At 39.5% G+C, this 23,498-nt stretch overlaps 1 protein-coding gene across 5 annotated transcripts in view; it reads right to left on the bottom strand.

The window, feature by feature from the left end:
• vwa3a (von Willebrand factor A domain containing 3A) overlaps positions 1 to 22,524 on the bottom strand; it is a 58,105-nt gene extending 35,581 nt beyond the window's left edge. For all 5 annotated transcript variants that reach the window (XR_008804094.1, XR_008804095.1, XM_056237224.1 and 2 more), the window contains exons 1-13: positions 22,479 to 22,524; positions 22,308 to 22,380; positions 22,134 to 22,228; positions 20,050 to 20,130; positions 17,885 to 17,939; positions 17,691 to 17,792; positions 17,479 to 17,585; positions 14,017 to 14,142; positions 4,378 to 4,477; positions 4,240 to 4,302; positions 2,955 to 3,080; positions 1,544 to 1,682; positions 6 to 109 (exon numbers count right to left, since the gene is read on the bottom strand). Coding sequence is in view for 3 of the 5 variants with exons in the window: in XM_056237224.1 (XP_056093199.1) it covers positions 6 to 109; positions 1,544 to 1,682; positions 2,955 to 3,080; positions 4,240 to 4,302; positions 4,378 to 4,477; positions 14,017 to 14,142; positions 17,479 to 17,585; positions 17,691 to 17,792; positions 17,885 to 17,939; positions 20,050 to 20,130; positions 22,134 to 22,228; positions 22,308 to 22,380; positions 22,479 to 22,510 (1,203 nt within the window). In the remaining 2 variants the exon portion in view is untranslated. The remainder of the gene's footprint in view (positions 1 to 5; positions 110 to 1,543; positions 1,683 to 2,954; positions 3,081 to 4,239; positions 4,303 to 4,377; positions 4,478 to 14,016; positions 14,143 to 17,478; positions 17,586 to 17,690; positions 17,793 to 17,884; positions 17,940 to 20,049; positions 20,131 to 22,133; positions 22,229 to 22,307; positions 22,381 to 22,478) is intronic.
• Positions 22,525 to 23,498: the final 974 nt, after the last annotated feature.

Raw genomic sequence — 23,498 nt, 5'->3', positions numbered from 1 at the left:
ATCACCTCGTGAACGGTAGAGGAAACAGTCTTTCCCAAGATTGGCACAAACGTCTCTTGCTGAGAATAGGCATCGCGAGCCAGCAGCTGATAGAGATCCAGCTTCTGAGCTGCAGGAACACACAACTGTGAGCCAAGAGAACTCGCACAAGAAACACACTCGCGACTGAACGCACACATGCTGCAAAAATACCACTGGAAGATTGTCAGACTGTGCTTTTCTGTGGTTACACTGCTCGACTATTGAGAACATTTAGAGCATCTTAAAATCATCATCAAACTACAAATAATTTTTTGTTTTTAAATGGAATATTGCACATTATAATTATAAGTCCACATTATAATTTAGAGCGATCTGTTACCAGAGGTAACTGTGTCCAAGTTATGCATTTCAGAAAATGACTATTGAATCGAAATGACATCTCATCTCGTCTCTGATGATGTGTTTATTGGTGTGAGGGCGGGGCAACCTGTCCAATAGCAATCCACCAATAGCAGACCACAACCATCCAATCAAATCTCCATGGACAAAATTAAGCCCCGCCCACTGGGAAAAATTATCATGATTTTAACGGTAAAACACCTGTTAATTGGTTAACACAAAGTTTCCGTACTATATGGTAAATAACTGTGATAGATCTAAGTGTACATTTACTGTAATTTTACAGTAAAATACCGTTAAATGTACATCATTAAATTATAAAATTTAAATTAGTTTTTGGAAGTGAAAAAGTCATTGTACTGTATAATTTACAGTGAAAAACTGTAAATTGACATTCCCACAATTCCCTGCATGACACTTCACATTTGATGTATTTTTGTTGAAATAACTATGTTTCTTCATAGTTTTTTCTAATCAGTTATGTACATTAGGGTTTAATGTTACATTTAATGTTGTTAAAATAATGTTTATTGCATTTTTAAAATTTTACCATGATGGTGTTTAGTGTTTGCGTGTTTGACACTGTGCAGCTTCTATATATTAGTATTAATTTTCTTGTGGAAACGCTGCTTCTGATGAGCTTTGACTCATCATGTGACTCTCATCACCACTGTGGTTGTCAGTGTATTACAATAGTACAATAGAGATGTTAGTTATTCGATAGATTGGTAAATTAACATTATATCAGACAATGAAATATGTTTTTTTTTTACTGTAAATTTAAGTCTGTAAACCTAAAATGTTGCTACAGTATTTTTTACGGTAAATTTCTGACAACCACAGCTACCGTTTTATTACCGTAAATTTTACGGATTTTTTGTTTGAGAAGCCTTTTCACTCTTTTAAATACGGCACAATAGGGAAGAACAGACTAGCTTAACATCTGTTTCATGCCAACTTAAAAAAAAAATATTATATTTACGGGCAACATTAAAATTGCGATTGACCATATGTTGTCAGCCTACTTTTTTATTGGTCAAAGTTCTGTTTCACTTGGAAATATGTCATATTTGTCATATGTCATGCGTCAGAATGTCTGTAATGTTGCAGAAGTAAAATGCGTAGTAGATTAAACTTTGTAAAGGCGAGGCGTGTGAGATACCCTTGAGGCCGTGGGTCTTCAGCCAGTCTCTGGAGCTGCTGGACGCTCGACCCGCGGGTTTGATGCGCAGCGGACCAGCGAGAGCACAACTTACAGGACTGGACTCAGAAACAGTGAGACTGTCCAAACCCCTGGAGATCTGGGGAGGCAGAGGTTAAATCTGAAAACATTGCCAGCCCTCATAATCGTCCGAGAAACACAAATATTTCAATAACAAAAAGTGCCATGGTGCTAACATGATATCATATCAATAATGTTTTTGTGAATGTGGACATATACTATGATGGAATTTCTTAAAGTAAAATTCAGCTCAACATATTTACACATGTGAAAATGAAGTACACTTTAGCATACTTTAAAAAAAGAGTACTTATGGAAATAATATACTTAGGTTCAAACTGAGTTTTCGGACACTTAATTGCATGTTATTTTTAATTAAATGAAAATATATTATAGTTTAAATTTATATTAATTGCCATTAGTTGAACTTTAGAGTGTATTTTGACCCACTTACAGTATATAAAACTTACATGTGTTACTTACAAAACTTACAACTTACTTACATTTTTACATGTGTTTTATATGTGTACTGCTGAATGTACTGAAAAACATTTATGGTAAACTAAAATATACTTACAAGTTTCAATAGAAATGGCATTATATGTATTTATGTATGTAATGTATTTTATATATATTCGTGAATCCATTTGTACACCAGTTGTAATGATGAAGTTGCAGTTTAGTACATTTAAAACATTTAAATGTAATATCGAATAACACACTACCAAAAAAATTATAATAAATTATTTTACACATGCAACGTCTATACTAGTGCAAATCTTTAAAGCATGACAAAATATTATTAAAACATAATTATTTAAAATGCAATTTAAGGTTCTTACAAAGTGCACTTTTTTGAAGGTGTATTTAAGTGTGTTAAAGGGGACCTATTATGACCTATTAAGTCTTGATTTTGTTTTTAGGTTGTACTAGAACAGGTTTTCATGCTTGAATGTTCACAAAACACATAGTTTTCCCCATATTCTCCATTGTTGCGGCGCTTCTCCTCCCAGTCTGTCAGTAACGCTCTGTTTAGTTCCTGTCTCTATGAAGCCCCTCCCTCTGAAAAGCACAATGTGCTCTGATTGGTCGGCTGGATCAATGTGTTGTGATTGGTCAAGCGTTTCAAGCGTGTTTGGGAATTGTCCCGCCCCTTACCATAACCGTTAGTTTCAACACACTACTAACTCACTCAACCAGGCCCCGCCCCTTTATTTAGCGTATTCATTATTAAATTGAGGAATATTGTGACGTGTTCGTTCCCGGAAGAAACTCAAGACTACAATGGAGGCGTTTCAGGGAGTTTAAAAACAGTGACACTGATACAGAGAATAATGTTTACTATATTCACCTCTGACTCAACAGCTGTGTGTCCGACTCGACCCTGACGCATGTCCTGAATTTGGGTAAGAACATCCCGAGCTGCTTTAATCTCCTCCCACAGCAGATCTACATCTGTACTGCTGTCCACCACGCCCTGGGACACACACACACACACACACAGGGGTACCAAAAAAGTATTTGAACACTGACGACACAAACATGTCTGAAGGTCATTGGAACGAAATATCAAAGCAATTATCATCCGTGGGGAAATGGTGCAGAAGCTTTTCTCTTCACTAATTTCACCTTTCTTCATCATTTCTGCTCAGTGACTTTTAATCAGCTGCTGTTTTGATGTTTTTTAGTGGCTGTGTGAATCAGTTCTTCTCAAGTTCACACATGTGTCCAATCACATTAAAGGGAGTTCACCCAAAGCATTTAATTCTGTCATCATTGACTGGATTGGACCCTCATGTTATTCCAAACCTGTAAGACTTTTGTTCATCTTTGGAAAATAAAGACATTTTTAATATTCTTAAATCAACATTACTCTCCATCCATTGAAAGTACGGTATACGCAATGAACATTTTCCAACTTCAATGAGTTCACATTGTTAAATCCACATGAATGAAGCAGTTTAATCATCTGAAGAGACATGGCCACTTTTTATGATGAACAGGTTTAATTTGGACTTTTATTCACATATAAATTGAACAACGCATATACATAAAGCACTTTAAATATGGTCAATGGTAGTTCAACCGTACTTGCTCGACGCGTGAGAACAAACTTCTGTGTGTTTAAGCAGAACGAGTCTCTTGTATTAAACTGGTCCATTCATATAGATTTGTTAAACTTTCTCTTTTGAAGCATTAAAACTTTTGGTAGAAATGACTTTCAATGGAGGGACAGAAATCCGGTTTCACTAGAAAATATCTTTATTTGTGTTTCGAAGATGAATGAAAGTTCATTTTAAAACAAATTTTCATTTTTGGGTGAACTATTCCTTTAAGTATGAACATGAACCACTAACATTTGACAATAACAAGTTTCCAAATACTTTTTTACATTATATCTATTATAATTTCAAACCTAAAAAAAAACATAATTTTGTGATATATATATATATTTTTTTGCTTAAATAGTGTGTTTGACAAAATAATTAAATGTTGTTATCTACCGGTAATAGTACGAATATAGGCTTAAGTGTCCAAATACTTGTTGGTGCCACTGCATGTAATTTCAGTTTCATGTCAGTTTAAGAGATAATTGTGAATATTTTCACGTTCGTTTAGATTTTTTTGCAGATTACCAGTGCAGCGGAAAACAGGTGATATCTCCCTCCAGAAACGTCTGCCATTCGCTTCACAGTCTCCTATGACAGGACACATCAGTCAGTGAGGTGGAGAATGTGCCTCTGCATATTAAATAAAGAGGAGTCAATGCTCACGATGGTGGCGGGACTGCTACAGTTGTAGGCGACCGCATGAACACAGGGCGTTGGCTTCACAGCTAAACAATCACATATAACCTCCACCATCTGATCAGGCCTGAAAACAAAATTTATGCATTAAATAATCATTATATAACAGTGTGCAAACATTTACCACCCATTTGTTCAGCTGCCTTGGTTCCAAAGCATTTTTTCCCATTTATTTCCTCCATGAACATCTACAATGTAGAGTTCTAAGCCAAATTAACTCACTTTATTATTACACTTAAAGTGCCCCTATTGTGCTATTTTAAAGGCTCATAATTTTGTTTTGGAGTCTCCTACAATGGGTTTACATGCATCCAAAATCAAAAAACACTTTAACTCTCCCATAATACACATTGCAGCTTATTGGTTCGATGGCCCAGTCTGTTGTGATTGGTCTATTCTGGTATGATTGGTCAGATGGTCCAGTCTGTTGTGATTGGTCTACTCTGCTCTGATTGGTCAGATGGCCCAGTCTTTTGTGATTGGTCTACTCTGGTATGATTGGTCAGATGGTCCAGTCTGGTGTGATTGGTCTATTCTGGTATGATTGGTCAGATGACCCAGTCTGTTGTGATTGGTCTACTCTGCTCTGATTGGTCAGATGGTCCAGTCTGTTGTGATTGGTCTACTCTGCTCTGATTGGTCAGATGGTCCAGTCTGTTGTGATTGGTCTATTCTGGTATGATTGGTCAGATGGTCCAGTCTGTTGTGATTGGTCTACTCTGGTATGATTGGTCAGACGGTCCAGTCTGGTGTGATTGGTCTACTCTGGTATGATTGGTCAGATGGTCCAGTCTGTTGTGATTGGTCTATTCTGGTATGATTGGTCAGATGGTCCAGTCTGGTGTGATTGGTCTACTCTGGTATGATTGGTCAGATGGCCCAGTCTGTTGTGATTGGTCTATTCTGGTATGATTGGTCAGATGGTCCAGTCTGTTGTGATTGGTCTATTCTGATATGATTGGTCAGATGGTCCAGTCTGTTGTGATTGGTCTATTCCGGTATTATTGGTCAGACGGTCCAGTCTGTTGTGATTGGTCTATTCTGGTATGATTGGTCAGACGGTCCAGTCTGTTGTGATTGGTCTATTCTGGTATGATTGGTCAGGTGGTCCAGTCTGTTGTGATTGGTCTACTCTGGTATGATTGGTCAGATGGTCCAGTCTGTTGTGATTGGTCTTGTTACGTGCTAGCATTTTTGTCCCTCCCCGTTACTTTATTTTCTCCCTTCTGCTGTTGGTTTCTTTCTGTTTTCCCGCTCTCTGCTATCCTTGAGTTTGTAGGTGCTGCTATTGGTCGGAGACCACCAATCATCGGCTGTGGTTCAGGATTTAAGGCACTCCGAAGATCGGAAGAGGAGGAGCTTTTGGAGTGTTTGTTGGCTCATGCTACTGTTGTTGAGAAATACTGACTTTGTGGTGGTTCGCTTGCGTCCTTATTTGATTGTGTTTTCTTACTAGAGGACTTTTTGTCTGCACCAGCCCGGAGAGCAGAGGAAAGTACGTCACGTGACCTACATCTTACATGCACGTAGGGTTATACTTGTTAGACACACTAGGGAAGGAGCGTGTGCAACTGTGTAATTTTTGTTTGGGTAGTTAGTGAAGTTTTAGTTATGGCGTGTTAAGCGCTGAAGAATTCTTTATTTTCTGGTTTTGTTTTCAGTGAGTTTAGAGAGTGGGGCTAAGTTAGTGTGTTTTGGTTTTGTTATTTTGTTTGTTTAGCACCGCTCATTTTCTTTCTCTCTGTGGCTTATTTCAATTCTTATTTTTCAATGTTTTTGTGTCTATAGCTGTTAAGTTTGTTTGTTTGTTTTTATTCATGTAAACTATAACGTTCGTGTTGGAAATAAAGCGAACCACCTGCTTGCAGTAATTTGTTGTCTTGGTGTCATTCACCCACAGTAGTTTATTCCCCAGAGATCAAAACTATAGGAGTCTGTTTTCAATTTTATTAATTAACTTACGTCCTCCTCATACCTCTATGTCATCTGAGGACGTAACATAATTTGGGGGCTCATCCGGGATATTTTCTCAGTATTGAGGAAGTTTCCGGTAGTTAGCATAATCCCTTGTTTTACTCTGGGAGTGTCTGTGGTGGATGGACTCAAGTGACTAGTGTTGTCAGTATTGTAGCATTGAGCTTTATGTGGTTTAGTGTTTTGTTGGTAGGCTTCGTGATGTCTTCGAATGTACATAGATTTATTGAGAACCCGTCGTTGGACATTTTTGATAAATGTCGTAAAGATGATCTCTTGGCAATAGCTGAACACTTCCAAATCTCAGTTCGTCGGCAGTCATTGAAAAAAGAGATTAGAACTGTCGTTTTAGACGGTCTTTCAGAATTAAATGTTTTGAGTTTGCCCGAGTCGGTTAGAGAAGCAGATCAAATCAGTGAAGAAATAACCACACGTGAATGCGCGGAGGCGGGCGATGAGGAGTTTAAGCTTGTTGAGGCGGACGCTGAGGCAGAGGCTAAAACAGGCCTACCCCTGTTTGAGCCATTTTCCCCGCCTGCACTGGGCTCTGGTGAGAGCGCGCACGTAAAGGTTCGTACGCATACGCATGGAGGCGGAGGATCGAGCTGACGCTCGACGAGCTGATTTTGATCTGCGGCTTGAAATCCGGCGGCTTGAGATTCAGGCTGATAAAGAAGTAAAACTGCGCCGTTTGGAGTTAGAGGAGGGGAAGCTTTCGTCTAAGTCCACTGGCCTGTCTGCTTCTGATTCAGGTGGCAAAGATTCGATGGAGCGTGGTTTGTCTACCACTGCTTTTGACGTAAGTAAAAACATTTCATTGGTGCCGTTATTCAGGGAGATGGAAGTGGACAGTTATTTTGGTGCATTTGAGAGAATTGCAGTTTCGTTAAATTGGCCAAAGGAAGTGTGGACTTTGCTGTTGCAATGTAGGCTTGTGGGAAAAGCTATGGAAGTTTTTTCTACTTTGTCTATAGAAGATAGTCTGAAATATGAGATCGTGAAAGCATCTATTCTGCGCGCATATGAATTGGTGCCGGAAGCTTACCGACAAAAGTTTCGGAATCATAGGAAGAGTAGTAATCAGACCTTTGTCGTATTTGCACGTGAGAAAGGGGTTTTGTTTGATAAGTGGTGCGCTTCGAGTCATGTTAGTGATTTTCCTTCCTTGCGTGAATTAGCGCTCCTTGAAGATTTTAAAAAGTGTTTGCCTGAACGCATTGTTTTGTACTTGAATGAACAGAAGGTGATGGAACTATCTGCCGCTGCTATACTAGCGGACGAGTTTGCGTTGACTCATAAAAATGTGTTTACTACCATGCGTTGTGATAGAAATGATAGAAATGGTCCCCCATTGTTTCCGCTGCACATCGCTTCAACTAAAACAAGGGTGGAACCAGCTAAAGAAAAACGCGAGTGTTTTTACTGTCACAAAATGGGTCATGTAATTGCAGATTGTATAGTGCTGAAAAGGAAACAGCTAAATTCTTCTGGTGCGCAGTCTGTTGGTTTGGTAAAAACACTTCCAGTATCTGTTGACTCTGTTTACCAACCATTCTTGTTGGAAGGTTTTGTTTCTTTCAGTGGCCAACCAGATGATCAAGTTGAGATTCGGGTTTTGCGGGACACTGGAGCTGCACGCTCATTCATACGTGGGGATGTGCTGCCGTTTTCAGAGAAGTCCTGTTTGGATTCCAGTATCCTGGTGCAAGGTATTAGCATGAACATATTGAAGGTACCTCTGCATCGTGTGTATTTACAGACTAAGTTGGTTGCAGGTTTTGTGGACGTCGGTGTGCGACCTGCGTTGCCAGTGTCTGGTGTTGAGTTCATTTTGGGTAATGACTTGGCTGGGGGTAGAGTGCTACCAGTATTGGAGGTGTTGGATAAACCTGTGGTTACTTCTGTTACAGAAGAGTTAACTTTAAAGTATCCTGAAGCGTTTCCAGCCTGTGTGTTTACTCGTGCCCAGGTGAAGAAGATGGGGACAGAGTTTACATTGGACGACACGTTCATGTGCACAGATGGTGATGTTGTTGTAGGCGGTCACGTGCCTCAGGAAACGGTGAAAGAAGAGGTTAGTGGTCTGCTGACACGTTCGTTACCTGTTAGCCGTGAAAAGTTAATCAAAGCCCAACAGGAGGATACAACTTTAATGAAGTGCTTTGATGCAGTGTCTGATTTTAAAGGGGATACGTCATATTTTATGGAAGACGGTTTGTTAATGCGGAAATGGCGACCTAGAGTAGTCGAGGATGTAGAATGCTCTACTGTTTGTCAAGTAGTTGTGCCGACAGAGTATCGTACCCAGGTGCTTTCACTTGCCCACGACCATGTTATGTCAGGACATTTAGGGGTGACAAAGACCTATAACCGTGTGTTGCGTCATTTTTTTTGGCCTAGGTTGGAAAAGGATGTTGCAGCGTATTGCAGAACGTGTTCTACTTGTCAGGTTATGGGGAAACCAAACCAAGTTATTCCTCCCGCGCCGTTGGTTCCAATTCCGGTGTTTGGGGAACCCTTTGAGCACGTGATCGTGGATTGTGTCGGACCATTGCCTAAAACAAAGACTGGACATCAGTTCCTGCTTACGATGATGTGCGTAGCAACTCGCTACCCAGAAGCAGTGCCATTGTGAAAAATTACGTCCAAAGCAGTCGTTAAGGCATTAGTCAAATTCTTTTCTACCTTTGGTCTGCCTAAGATAGTACAAACAGATCAAGGCACAAATTTTATGTCCAAGTTGTTCACACAAACTTTGTGTTCACTGGGTGTTCGTCACCGCACCTCTAGTCCTTACCATCCTGAGAGTCAAGGTGTGCTCGAGAGATTCCACCAAACACTTAAGGCCATGTTGAAGAAATATTGTTGTGAGACGGGGAATGAGTGGGATGAGGGAGTACCACTTGTCCTTTTTGCTGTTCGTGAAATCACTCAGGAGTCTTTACGGTTCAGTCCAACTGAACTTGTGTTCGGACATAGTGTCCGAGGACCACTGAAAGTTCTTAAGGAGCAGATGCTTGGTCTGGATGTTTAACTCCTCCAAAGAACATTCTTGACTATGTGGCTTGTTTTCGTGAAAGAGTACAGGAAGCCTGTGCTCGTGCCAAAGAAGCTCTTTCCGAAGCTCAGTCTAGCATGAAACAACATTTTGACAAAGCAGCAGTGTCACGATCATTTTCAGTTGGTGATAAGGTGCTCGTGTTGTTACCAATTATGGGGTCTGCATTGTCTGCACGTTTTGTTGGTCCTTACGAGGTAGTAGGTAAACAAAATGACACGAACTACATCATCAAAACACCTGATCGTAAGAGGCAGAAACGTGTGTCACATTAATATGCTCAAAGCTTACCATTCCAGGAAGGAAGCATCTCATTGTTCAGAGGAGAACACAGGGCCCGTGATTTCATCTGTTGCCGTGAGTTGTAAGACAGAACCATCATTTCCTGGTGATGCTGAGTTTGATGCTGATGAGGTGAGACAAAAGGTTGACCCGTTGCTTTTTACACCATTGTCTAATTCTAAGATTTTAGCTGACCCCTCCAAGTTGCTTTGTCATTTGACAGAGGATCAGCGTGTGGATATTGTAACACTGATTGAAAGTTTTCCTCAGATTTTTGGGGATGTACCTAAGCAAACTGATGTGCTTTATCATGACATTAATGTTCGCGATGCCGTTCCCATTAAGCAGCATCCTTATCGGATGAATGCTGTAAAGAGGGCTGCAATGAGGAAAGAGGTTGAGTATTTGTTACAGGAGGATCTTGCAAAGCCCAGCGTGAGTCCGTGGAGCTCTCCATGTATTCTGGTTCCAAAAGCTGATGGAACAGTTTCGATTTTGTACCGATTTTCGTAGAGTGAATTCTGTAACAGTACCAGATTGTTTCCCATTGCCAAGGATGGAGGACTGCATTGACAATGTGGGTTCTGCTAAATTTGTCACAAAGCTTGATATGCTCAAAGGTTATTGGCAGGTGCCTTTGACACCTAGGACATCCGACATATCTGCTTTTGTTACGCCAGACTCGTTCCTACAATATAATGTTATGGCGTTTGGCCTCAGAAATGCGCCTGCGACTTTTCAGAGGTTAGTGAATACAGTGTTGTCAAATGTACCTAATTGTAGTTCATATTTAGACAATCTGGTTGTCTATACTTCTACTTGGCCTGAACACATGTCAGTGTTGACTATGGTATTCCAATGACTTGCTGATGCTTCATTAACTTTGAATTTGGCTAAGTGTGAGTTCTGTAAAGCGACTGTAACATACTTGGGTAAGCAAGTGGGGAAAGGTCAAGTTCGTCCCATAGAGGCCAAGGTTGATGCTATTAAAGAATTCCCTGCGCCTACTACACGTCGTGAGTTAAGAAGATTCCTAGGAATGACAGGGTATTACAGACGTTTTTGTAAGAACTTTTCTTCTGTTGCAAAATCCCTGACAGACTTGCTCAGCCCCGCAAAAGAATTCATTTGGTCAGCTGAGAGTCAGTGTGCTTTTGAAACCGTTAAGCATTTGTTATGTAGCTCTCCTGTGTTGTCTGCCCCTAATTTTTCTGTACCCTTTAAGATAGAGGTGGATGCAAGCGCAGTTGGAGCTGGCGCTGTGTTGTTACAGGAGGACGAGGAAGGAATTGAGCACCCAGTTTGTTTTTTTTCTAAGAAATTTAACAAACATCAATGTAACTACTCTACAATTGAGAAAGAGGCTTTGGCTTTGTTGTTTTCATTGCAGCATTTCAAAGTATATGTTGGGTCGACTTCATATCCTGTAGTTGTGTACACCGATCACAACCCTCTTACATTCCTGTGTCGAATGTACAACCAAAACCAAAGGCTAATGCGATGGGCTCTTGTAGTTCAAAATTATAATATTGAGATTCGGCACAAAAAGGGAGTGGATAATGTGGTTGCGGATGCCCTTTCTAGAGCATAACTCGTGTGAGGGGTTGTTTTGTGTACGTTATAAACCATTATATGTATAAGGTTTAATTTTAAGGGTGCGGGTGTTACGTGCTAGCATTTTTGTCCCTCCCCGTTACTTTATTGGTTGCTGCATTTTCTCCCTTCTGCTGTTGGTTTCTTTCTGTTTTCCCGCTCTCTGCTGTCCTTGAGTTTGTAGGTGCTGCTATTGGTCGGAGACCACCAATCATCGGCTGTGGTTCAGGATTTAAGGCACTCCGAAGATCGGAAGAGGAGGAGCTTTTGGAGTGTTTGTTGGCTCATGCTACTGTTGTTGAGAAATACTGACTTTGTGGTGGTTCGCTTGCGTCCTTATTTGATTGTGTTTTCTTACTAGAGGACTTTTTGTCTGCACCAGCCCGGAGAGCAGAGGAAAGGAAAGTACGTCACGTGACCTACATCTTACATGCACGTAGGGTTATACTTGTTAGACACACTAGGGAAGGAGCGTGTGCAACTGTGTAATTTTTGTTTGGGTAGTTAGTGAAGTTTTAGTTATGGCGTGTTAAGCGCTGAAGAATTCTTTATTTTCTGGTTTTGTTTTCAGTGAGTTTAGAGAGTGGGGCTAAGTTAGTGTGTTTTGGTTTTGTTATTTTGTTTGTTTAGCACCGCTCATTTTCTTTCTCTCTGTGGCTTATTTCAATTCTTATTTTTCAATGTTTTTGTGTCTATAGCTGTTAAGTTTGTTTGTTTGTTTTTATTCATGTAAACTATAACGTTCGTGTTGGAAATAAAGCGAACCACCTGCTTGCAGTAATTTGTTGTCTTGGTGTCATTCACCCACAGTAGTTTATTCCCCAGAGATCAAAACTATAGGAGTCTGTTTTCAATTTTATTAATTAACCAGCCCGTTCTCATCCTTTGGCGTCATACATGTGACGCTTGTACATTTCGTTGAAATCTTACGCACATGGCATCCTTTAGCATCAATATGAGACGCAGATCCCAAGGCGTCATACAGGTGACGCGCGTGTAAATCCAACGCACATGGCATCGTTTAGCGTGAATATGAGACGCAGATCTCAAGGCGTCATAACCGTAACCCGACCCCAGACCTAAACCTACCCATAACAGTGCGTGTTATATTGACGCTAAAGGATGCCATGTGCGTAAGATTTCGACGAAATGTCATATGGCGTCACCTATATGACGCCAAAGGATGAGAATGCGTTGAATTAACTTACGTCCTCCTCATACCTCTATGTCATCTGAGGACGTAACAGGTCTATTCTGAGATGATTGGTCAGACGGTCCAGTCTGTTGTGATTGGTCTATTCTGGTATGATTGGTCAGATGGTCCAGTCTGTTGTGATTGGTCTATTCTGAGATGATTGGTCAGATGGTCCAGTCTGTTGTGATTGGTCTGTTCTGGTATGATTGGTCAGACGGTCCAGTCTGTTGTGATTGGTCTATTCTGGTATGATTGGTCAGACGGTCCAGTCTGTTGTGATTGGTCTATTCTGGTATGATTGGTCAGACGGTCCAGTCTGTTGTGATTGGTCTATTCTGGTATGATTGGTCAGGTGGTCCAGTCTGTTGTGATTGGTCTACTCTGGTATGATTGGTCAGATGGTCCAGTCTGTTGTGATTGGTCTACTCTGGTATGATTGGTCAGATGGTCCAGTCTGTTGTGATTGGTCTATTCTGGTATGATTGGTCAGACGGTCCAGTCTGGTGTGATTGGTCTATTCTGGTATGATTGGTCAGATGGCTCAGTCTGTTTTGATTGGTCTACTTTGCTCTGATTGGTCAGATACCCCAGTCTGTTGAGATTGGTCTATTCTGGTATGATTGGTCAGACGGTCCAGTCTGTTGTGATTGGTCTATTCTGGTATGATTGGTCAGATGGTCCAGTCTGTTGTGATCGGTCTATTCTGGTATGATTGGTCAGACGGTCCAGTCTGGTGTGATTGGTCTATTCTGGTATGATTGGTCAGACGGTCCAGTCTGTTGTGATTGGTCTATTCTGGTATGATTGGTCAGGTGGTCCAGTCGGTTGTGATTGGTCTACTCTGGTATGATTGGTCAGATGGTCCAGTCTGTTGTGATTGGTCTATTCTGATATGATTGGTCAGACGGTCCAGTCTGTTGTGATTGGTCTATTCTGATATGATTGGTCAGACGGTCCAGTCTGTTGTGATTGGTCTATTCTGGTATGATTGGTCAGGTGGTCCAGTCTGTTGTGATTGGTCTACTCTGGTATGATTGGTCAGATGGTCCAGTCTGTTGTGATTGGTCTATTCTGGTATGATTGGTCAGACGGTCCAGTCTGGTGTGATTGGTCTACTCTGGTATGATTGGTCAGGTGGCCCAGTCTGTTGTGGTGTCTACTATGCCAGTTCTAAGAACGGTAAGAAATAGTTCCAGTTATATTTCCACTTGTTATGGCCCAACGGTGGAAAAAAGGCTTATGTTATCACTTAACATCCAATTCTCTATGGAGAAAGTGAAAAGGATCTTTACTTCCATTGCCCTGCTGTTTCAGTGTATTTTACTGGGAGAGGAAATAGGCCTTGACTGCTATTTTAAAACCTTCTCCTCAGATAAGACCAATTATAGAACTCAAACTATTTCGGGACAATGGACTGCAAATATGTCTAAAGGTCAAAGGAAATGAAATGACTGCAGGCTTCAGTTAAGTAAGAGTGATTCATCATAGCAAAATATACTCTCACCGATCGCCCTGGATGATGAGCAGCGTGTCCAGCTGTGAGTGGGTCAGTGCCCTCTGTATCGCTTGTAGGAGATCACAGCCTCCACTCGCACGAAGCTGCATGACCCACGCATAACACTCCCTGAGCCTGAGACAGGACGGGACATTAAGAAAGAGCCTCCTGCTGCAGACTTTCATTCACATTCTTTATGTGTATCAAAACAAAAGTGATAATATAGCTGAATTTGCAAAACACCCAGTGTTATTAGCACTTCTCATGTGTCCACACTTCAGTGTTAAAATAACACTGAAGCAGTGTTGAAGTTAATGAGATGATTGCAATTAATTAAGTGATGATTGAGCATTAGTGACGAACACCGTCTGTTAATAAGCAGAATCACTGAAGGAAAGACGAGCAGAAACACAACAGCAACTGACTTCCAGCCATTACACATTATTGCACTTAGTATTAACCAGTTTGACTTTATTTCTGTCATACATCTACAAAAGTTCTTATTGAGAGGTTTTCAGAGGTTTAGGTGTTGATGCTTTATTGAAAATAATAGTTTTGTTTGAAGTCACCAATATGGTGATCAGTGTGTGATTTGGTCGGGCTCTTTCAGAACCTTTACTTTTAACATTATTTTTTTTTTCTGGCTGCTGCAACTTTATAAAGCAGATTTGTTGTTGCAAACAAAACTCAAGAGAAAATGTGGTCATGTGATGTTGTCTATGTACTAATGATATGTACTAATGATATTATAGTCATCATGTAGTAACCTGATTCATTGAACTCATCCAACATTTAATAACTGATTACATAGGTGACGTTTTATCAATTTTTCATTATAGTAGTCCTGTAATGCTACAGCTTGTGATCCAGCAGTGCTGTTAATCTAAAAGTTTTTTGGGTTTTTTTACTCAACAATGGAGAAAATCAAACAAAAAATGCTTCATATTGTAATGCATGCTGAGAGTCACCAATCAAAACTCATCCCAGCATGTTTTGTGGCGTGAATAAATAGTCCTATTATTTTCATTAACTCATACTATGTGGTTTAATTTTGCTGTTGTTTTGTTGTGGATTTATTAGCTTGTTTTGAGATGTTCAGAGTTGATCGGTTTGTCATGTTGAGATTCGTATGCCGATTCGTGATGTCCGTGTATGTCTAGGCCTACATGATGCAGTAGTTTCCATGCACAATGTATTTATGAAATAGTTCAGCTTATAGCTGATGGACTACAATCATCAATATTAAAATTTCACATCCATTATAATGTTTGTGATCATATTTTTGTTTGCTATTACAAATGTGCTTTACTGTATAAACACAAAGTTGCAACAGCTAAATAAAAACTAAGGTTAAAAAGAAAAGAGTCCAACAAAAGCAAACACTGGTCACCATATTGATGACTTAAGAAGAAACATTAAAAAAAACATCAACATCTAAACCTAAGTTAATTCTCAATAACAACTTTTGTAGATGAATGTTAATGTTAGTAATAAGTGTAATAATGTGTAATGGCTGGAAGTCAGTTGTATTTCTTCTGGTCTCATCTCTTTTTTCTGTTCTTGTTGTTCCTCTTTCCTTCAGTGATTCTGCTTGTCAACAACAGGTGTTCATCACTAATTATGCTTGCTGCAATAGTCAGTGATGCCTGTGTTACCGCCCGGTGTACAGCCGCAACACCGGTTCCATCACTTGCCAATCCCCACCATTGTTTAGATTTTTACAGTAATAAAACTAATTTAGTTCAGTTAAAGAACAGACACTACAGTTAAAAACTGAACGTGTCTGCTCAATGCAGCGTGAGTCGAACAAGAGTCGCAGCACAGATAATTTGCAGGAGTCAGATTTCACCTCACTCGTGACTGACAAGACGATGAGGGAAGATTTGGTTCCAAAGCGAAATGTAAAAGCGCCTATTTAAGCTAATTTGAAAGCGAAAGTAAAATGCACACTGCCGCACGAGTACTCATAACGGTGCTTGTCGACTGGCGCAGAGCGAGCGTTTTCACTTCATTATGAAAGCCTAACTTTCATAGGAATTTATTGAAAACGCTCGCTCTGCTCCGCACCGTTGTGAATGCCAGTGTGGACGTGCACATTTTACTTTCGCTTTCAAATTGGTGATTTAAAAGCGAGGTGCAAAAGAGGGGAAAACTCCTCCCATCCCCGACAGTGATATCGGTATTTCTGGTGTTGTCACACGCCGATTACAGGTGGGAAAAATTTCCTCACCGTCACATCCTTGTTAACACTAATGCTCAACCATCACTTAATTTTCTAATTAACTACAATGCTGCTTCAGTGTTGATTAAACACTCTGTAGTGTGCACACATACGAACACTGAGGGGTGTTAATTTAACACTGGGGAATTTGCTGTGTAATGATCTGCCTCCGCAGGAGTCATGGACGAGCTCCCCGCATGAAAGCTGCTCAAAAGGTAGGTATCTTAATTATGCTGCACAATATGTCTTATTTTAGATGTCATATTCTAAGGAAGCATGGCATACATCCTTTGTGGAAACATAGGGCCAGATTTACTAACATCTTGCGTAAGCGCAAAACCTCTTTTGTCGTTAAAAACGAATGTCAGGATTTACTAAAGACACAAAGACACAATCAAAGTTGTTCTGTGAACACTCGAGAGCAAGATGAATGCGTCTGCAACTTATTCATTTGTAGCCTATGAATATCTATATCTGCATGAGTCTTTAGCAGCTGATTCTCACAGGATTAGGTTTATTAATAAAGTTAGATGCATATTGTAAATAAAAATGATTATTGGTTCAAACTCATCAGAGACTCATCTGTGTTTCTTACAACTATGGCTAAACAAATGCTGGGAAGTTAGTCAGAGTGATGATAAAGATAGTGGATGTGTTGAAGTGTGGATATCTACAATTACACCTCAGACTTAGCAACACACGCTAATGTAAACTCTTTTTAAATACACTGTAAGGTCAGTCTCCCTATTTGTGTTGAGTTGCTGCGTGTGTGAGTGTTTCAAATAAGCCAAATGACGTTCTGTTTCAGTTAGGCTGTTGCCTATGAGTGTCTCATTTCATTATCATCACCATGTTTCAAATACAAATGTCTTGAAGAATGATTCATTTTGTATGACGAGAGGCCAAAATCAGTTTTAATTTGTGTCGGAACCGTGGCCTTTATCCTCTTCTCTCATTATCTCATCTCCCGGTTCTCTCTCTCTTGTCCTTCCATCCCCTCCTCTCTAGTGATTTCTTGGCATCTAATACAAGTACAAACTGTTCTCACATGTCCCCACTCATCCCTCATGACAACCTAAAATAAAACAAGGAGTCACTCTAAACAGAAACTAATTAAAATAATGGCCAGGCAGAGCTGTTTCTACAACCCAAAGGGGGCGGCTTACAGGATCACTGTCCGTATGAATCATGAAAATAACACTGCAAATGAGACAAACGGATAATATTCTCACCTTAACAGTCTCTCTCACCTTAGTGGGCTGATATCTAGTGGTTTGTCCCAAAGGCTGCTGACCTCCGAGCTGTAGGACAGTAGATACAGCTGGTTTTTGAAGCAAAGTTGCTCCTCAATGAGAGTCTTTGATGGTGTAACATGAGCAAGTAAGAAGAAAATACACAAAAAAATGAGCCGTGTAATTGATTCAATTAGCTAAATAAAGTATGAAGCATGTTGGGACCCTACTAAGAGCTCTCGCTGTAGATCTCCGAGTCTCTCTGTAGAGGCGTTGAAATCAGATGTGTCGACAAGCACTCCGACTCGGGATCCGTTCACCACCCCGAACACCTGACAGATCAAACCAAACCAACACTGGGTACCAAAGCTCATCTGCCTGAACCAGATTCATGCAGTGAAGAGATCCCAGAGATCCAGGTTACCTTTCGGTTTCCTTGACTGAGCCACTTAATTCGGTCGTGGTACATCTCAATGGCACTACAGAAGAAAAAAACAGATCAAAACATCTGAATTTAACACTAGCGAAGCCATCACCCAGCCAGCACAGCCATGTGGGGCCCACATGGGTTTGACGTGGGCTATCTAACTGGGACCCAGACAGTTTTGCTCCCGGTTTCCATGTAGGCCCCACATGGGTTTGCCCAGATAAAATGAACACTGCTCAGTGTGCACACTACAGGCTGTTAAATGTAACACTGATCAGTGTTGGAGTTAATGAGATAATTAAGTGATTGAATATGATTGAGCATTATTGAAGACACCTAAAGCAGAATCACTGAAGGAGAAAATTGTAAGCCACCGTTATGGCGATCATTGTTTGCTTTAGTTGGGCTCTTGACCCTTATATTATTAACTTTAGATTTTGTTTGGCTGTTGTTTCTGACTTATAACTGCCAGATGAACAAAAAAAAAAGTCATGTAATGGTGTTGGTTATATTATGACAGTCATGGTTTGAACATAATCATGCTGTGATCTGAAAAATGAAACTTATTGAGATTATCTGGTTTAACTTGTTAGCAACAGCTTTGTGATTCTACAGCAAATGATTATCAGTAATTTTTTTATCCAAAATATTTCATAAACATTGTTCTGATCAAAACACTTTCAAATAAAATTATTTAGAAACACATCAATAATCAGTCTGTGAATCTCAACAATGGTGACAATAATAATGCATGTTGCAGTGGCTGCCACCAATCACAACTCATTAATGGCTCCCATCATGCATTGCGGTATGAATAAATTATGATCTGAATTGTCTATGTAATTTACTTTTCCTAGTTGAATATTCTGCTCGTCACCATTGTTGAGATGCATTGACTGAATCTTGACGTCTGTGTGTGCCTAAAAGAACGTTTTTTTTTTTAAATAACTTTTAAGAAATCCTTTATATTATATCTAAAATTCTGGAAATGTATGCAGAATCACAGTTACGCTATAACCAACAGCATAAATCACTAAACATAAGGTTCAAACGATGACTGTCATAATATAACCAACACCATTACATCACTTTTTTTTTTTGTTCATCTGGCAGTTATAAGTCAGAAACAACAGCCAAACAAAATCTAAAGTTAATAATATATGGGTCAAGAGCCCAACTAAAGCAAACAAAGATCGCCATAACGGTGGCTTACAATTTTCTCCTTCAGTGATTCTGCTTTAGGTGTCTTCAATAATGCTCAATCATATTCAATCACTTAATTATCTCATTAACTCCAACACTGATCAGTGTTACATTTAACAGCCTGTAGTGTGCACACTGAGCAGTGTTCATTTCATCTGGGCAAACCCATGTGGGGCCTACATGGAAACCGGGAGCAAAACTGGCTGGGTCCCAGTTAGATAGCCCACGTCGAACCCATGTGGGCCCCACATGGCTGTGCTGGCTGGGCAACCATCAGATTCATATTAGGCAGAGGCTATTTGCAAACAGCAGAATTTTCTTTGCACTAAGTGTAGATAGAAGTTGCTATTTATACCATTTGTACCTCAGTGTATTGTAGTCCACATGCCTAAAGCCCTCCCCTACACAGTCATACAGGTTTGGAACAACTTGAAGGTGAGTGAATGATAACAGATTTTTTTTATTTTTGTGTGAACTATCCCTTTAATGCCTCCCACCACCGATCCAGTTATCAGACAGGTGTCTTTTGTAATCTTTGGTTGCAAAAGTGGGCGGAGTTAGTGTAAATAGCCTCTGCCAACAAGGTATAAATAGACACTCTGTTCAAATTAATACTTGGGCTGTCAGGTTAATTTAGTTTATCATATTAAAAAAAAAATGTGTTATAAGATTAACACATTTAATCATAACCCTTGATTTATCAATTTTGTAATAAAACTTATAATATATTGACTTCTAAAGTCACTTTCTGTCAATGCAATGCTTCACTTGTCTGTTTGCCCCCACAAAACAATTATTGTTACATTATTTAATCTGTATCATATACTCTAATGTATTTTCTCATATAATGCAATTAATTCCACATTTTGATAGGGCTATATAGCATATAAATAGCATGTTCAGAGAATGATAAAGCATCATCATGGCGACTGTACACAAGTAGTGGAGATTATTCTCACATGTAAAGCTGTTCCTCAAAGTCAGCCAGTGACTCGCTGCTGACGTGCATCTGTTTGCTCAGCACATCTCCTCTTTCAGATCTGAGAGAGAGAGAGAGAGAGAGAGAGAGAGAACAATTTAAGGTTTGAAAGAGTCATAATTCAAATTTTTTTGGCTCCCAAGTCTTTACACATGAAAACATAAGAGCATTAATGACCCACTTATATAAGACTTAAGTACCAAAGTACATATTTATTATGTAATTTCATAATTGTCACGTTCAGGACGAGGAAGAAGACCGAATAAAGCAGATCGAATAGCAGCATAAACTTTATTAAACAAAACAAAAGAGTAATCAGTCAACGGAAACAGTGTGCTAGAGCACAGTTAACAACACCAGACAATGAGCAAACTGAACTGAGTGCAAGAGTGAACAAGGATCAGGTGTCAATGAGTAGGCATGACAACCAAAGAAAACATACTTGGTAACCAAGAAACACGGGAAATAATGAGATAAAGTTGCAATTTAGTACATTCAAAATCAACTATTTAAAGGCCCACTGTCTGAAGTGCCTTGAAACACGCAGCATTATTCAATGTGCTGATGTCATTTCCACTGAAACAGGAAGACAGGGCGGGGCATATTGCACAGCTCCTCCCCTTTTTTAAATAGCCAATAGCGTTTTGTTTACATCACAGCTCAGTCAGAGCCAATGAGCTCAGTGAGCTTAATCATGCTAAAGAGACAGTATGTAGTTTAAAAAGTGTGTAAAGTGCTGTTTCTAACGCAGTGTCTAATTATTAGTTATGTAAAAACCAGACTTCTTACTCCCCGATGGAAAGCATATTTACACTGACTCGGAATCATTCCCTATAGTGCCCTGTGCCATTCACCATATAGAAAACAGCAAATGTGAGAACAAGTGACTGACTTCAGCTGCAGATTCAGCGTCTATTTATAATTTAGGGGGCGGAGCTTCAGATTCTAGAGAGCATTTGATTGGACAGAAAATATCTGATGAGAAGCTGAGGTGCAGTGATGTCATCAAAACCATTGATCAATATTGGCGGAAGTGAGAGACTGTTAGTTTTGAACGCTTATATCTCCTAAATGCGAATGCTGTCATTGTTTTGTAGATAACAGAAAGGCTAACCTATTCATACTAAAAGCCATTACGACTTCAATTTTGATTTCATGGGGACTTTAACATAAAATAGGAGTATAGTTAAAAAATCAAGTATGTGCTTTTAGTATGTCAGTCAACACATCAAAATAAGTGTACATTAAAGCACGACAAAAGATTATTAAAAGATGATGATTTAAAATGTACTTTAACGTTTTCTTTTATTCTTTTATTTGACTATTGCAGTGCACTTTTTTAAAAGTGTACTTAAGTGTGTTAAATCATAAAAAGTGTACTCTCTTTAAGTACACTTAATTGCATGAATATTATATTATATGCAAGTAAAATATACTTTTTAAATGCTCTACAAGTGCACATTCAATTCAACTAAGCGCACTTCTTTTCACAAGGTTATGCTTTTCTCACTGTAAAAACGAGGCCACACATTGTTACCTGAAACTCTGTCAAATAATGGTATGTTTATTATCTGTATTAGTGATGTGTATCAGATCCGAAAGCATGGTTTATATTTCCATAAGAATAAGCATAATGTGTCCTTGTTTTGAGAACAGCAGGTAATTACAATTCTACCACCTGGTTTCTAAAACCCGAACTAATTCACATGTTCGAAACGATTGCTGAACCGATATTGTGTGGGGAATTCGTTTTTGATGGCATAACCGGTGCCAAAAAACCCACAAATCTGTGATCTGTCGGGAATAATTATTGGTCCCAAATTTGTACAAATGTTACTGTAGTCACTGTATGAAGAGTTATTGGGTATAATATATGTCACAGTTTACTTTATTTTGCTCTCCTCACTTACATAAATGAACTATACTGTCCTGCACACACTAGAAAAAAATATATTAAAAATGATATCTGGTGTCTGAATAATGTTTGGTTTGACTGTACCTTAGCTCAGTTAGTTATAATAGGAGCGTGTAGACGGTGTGTGTAAGAGTCAGTAGTAAACTCACACAGGACGAGTGTTGCAGAGAGAGAAGGGGCGAGAGACAGTCAGTCCACAGTCCTCCAGCCATCGCTCTGAGCTCGCGTACACTTCACTGCGATCCTGCAACAACAGCTTCATCACTCATACACCTTGATGCATTAAGGTAATAACTGCATTATAGTAATGAAGTCACCAGTACATCTGAAGTTTGGTTTAGTCTGAAGATGGTGGACTGATCACTCGTCTCCATGTGAGACTCACTGCTCTCTGCCCTAAAGACCATGTCAATAAGACAGGGAAAAATGTCTCGTTATAATCTGCATATCACGCACAGATGAACATAATAGCTGGATCTGTTGTATGCGTTCACCACTCGAGCGGTCCCGTCTTCTTCTGCTCCATACGGAGATCACAGGCTCTCTGTGAGATAATAACAGTAAAGTGATGAACACTGATTAACTCTCTGAGGACTAACTCTAATAACTGCTTAGTTCATTTGTTTCTAATGTTGAAAAATATTTCTATTTCAAATAAATGCTTTTTTTTTTTTTTTTTTACTTTTAGTCATCGAGGAATCCAAAAAAAAAAAAAAAAAAAAAAAAGAATAAATAAAGTTTTCTTCAGCAGCAAATCATCATATTAGAGTGATTTCTGAAGGAGCATGTGACACTGAAGACTGGAGTAATTGATGCTGAAAATTCAGCTTTTGATCACAGGAATAAATTGCATTATAAAATACAGAAAACAGTTATTTTGATTATTGATATTCACAATTTTACTGTAGGTTTTAAAAAAAAAACATTAACAAAATCTACCTTTTTTTTTTTTTTAAGTGCCGTAGCCTATACTAGCATTAGGTTAACCGGTATTATTATTGTTATTAGTAACAGTTTTATCACGACGCTAATATCTCCATCTCATGCATTTTAATAGGCCTATGTTAATTAAAGAAAGAAAGATCCTGAAAGGAAATTCTACATTACTGTTTTGTGATTTTACCGTAGCAACGACCCAAGCATGCAGTAATGGTATAATCATGGTGAGGTGTCGCGAGCTTATTAATAATGTTTACCTTCACGTGATGGAGTTTGTTCAGAAGCTCGCGCGCGTACAGTATTAATATGATCCTCGCGCAGAAATCAGTAAACGTCCTTGTGCGGCTGAAACTCATCCGTGACTGACAGCTGCTGTGTTAGGCGTCTCCATAGCAACACACTGAGCCATTCAGCACGAGTGCAGCTCACGAGCTCATGTTGACATATTCATGATCAGTGCTACAGTTTGCTAATAATTAAGATATGATATTATGTAGACATCAACACGGATGGCACTTTATCACTGGAGCCAGTGACCCAGACTGATGTTCAGTTCGCGAACGGTTCTTTTTAGT

Source organism: Rhinichthys klamathensis, unplaced genomic scaffold (assembly GCF_029890125.1).
Source record: "Rhinichthys klamathensis goyatoka isolate OS25496 unplaced genomic scaffold, OSU_Roscu_1.1 h1tg000484l_1, whole genome shotgun sequence".
Taxonomy (NCBI): Eukaryota; Metazoa; Chordata; class Actinopteri; order Cypriniformes; family Leuciscidae; genus Rhinichthys; species Rhinichthys klamathensis.
Note: the sequence above shows the minus strand (reverse complement) of the source record. Positions and strands in the feature narration are given on the sequence as shown.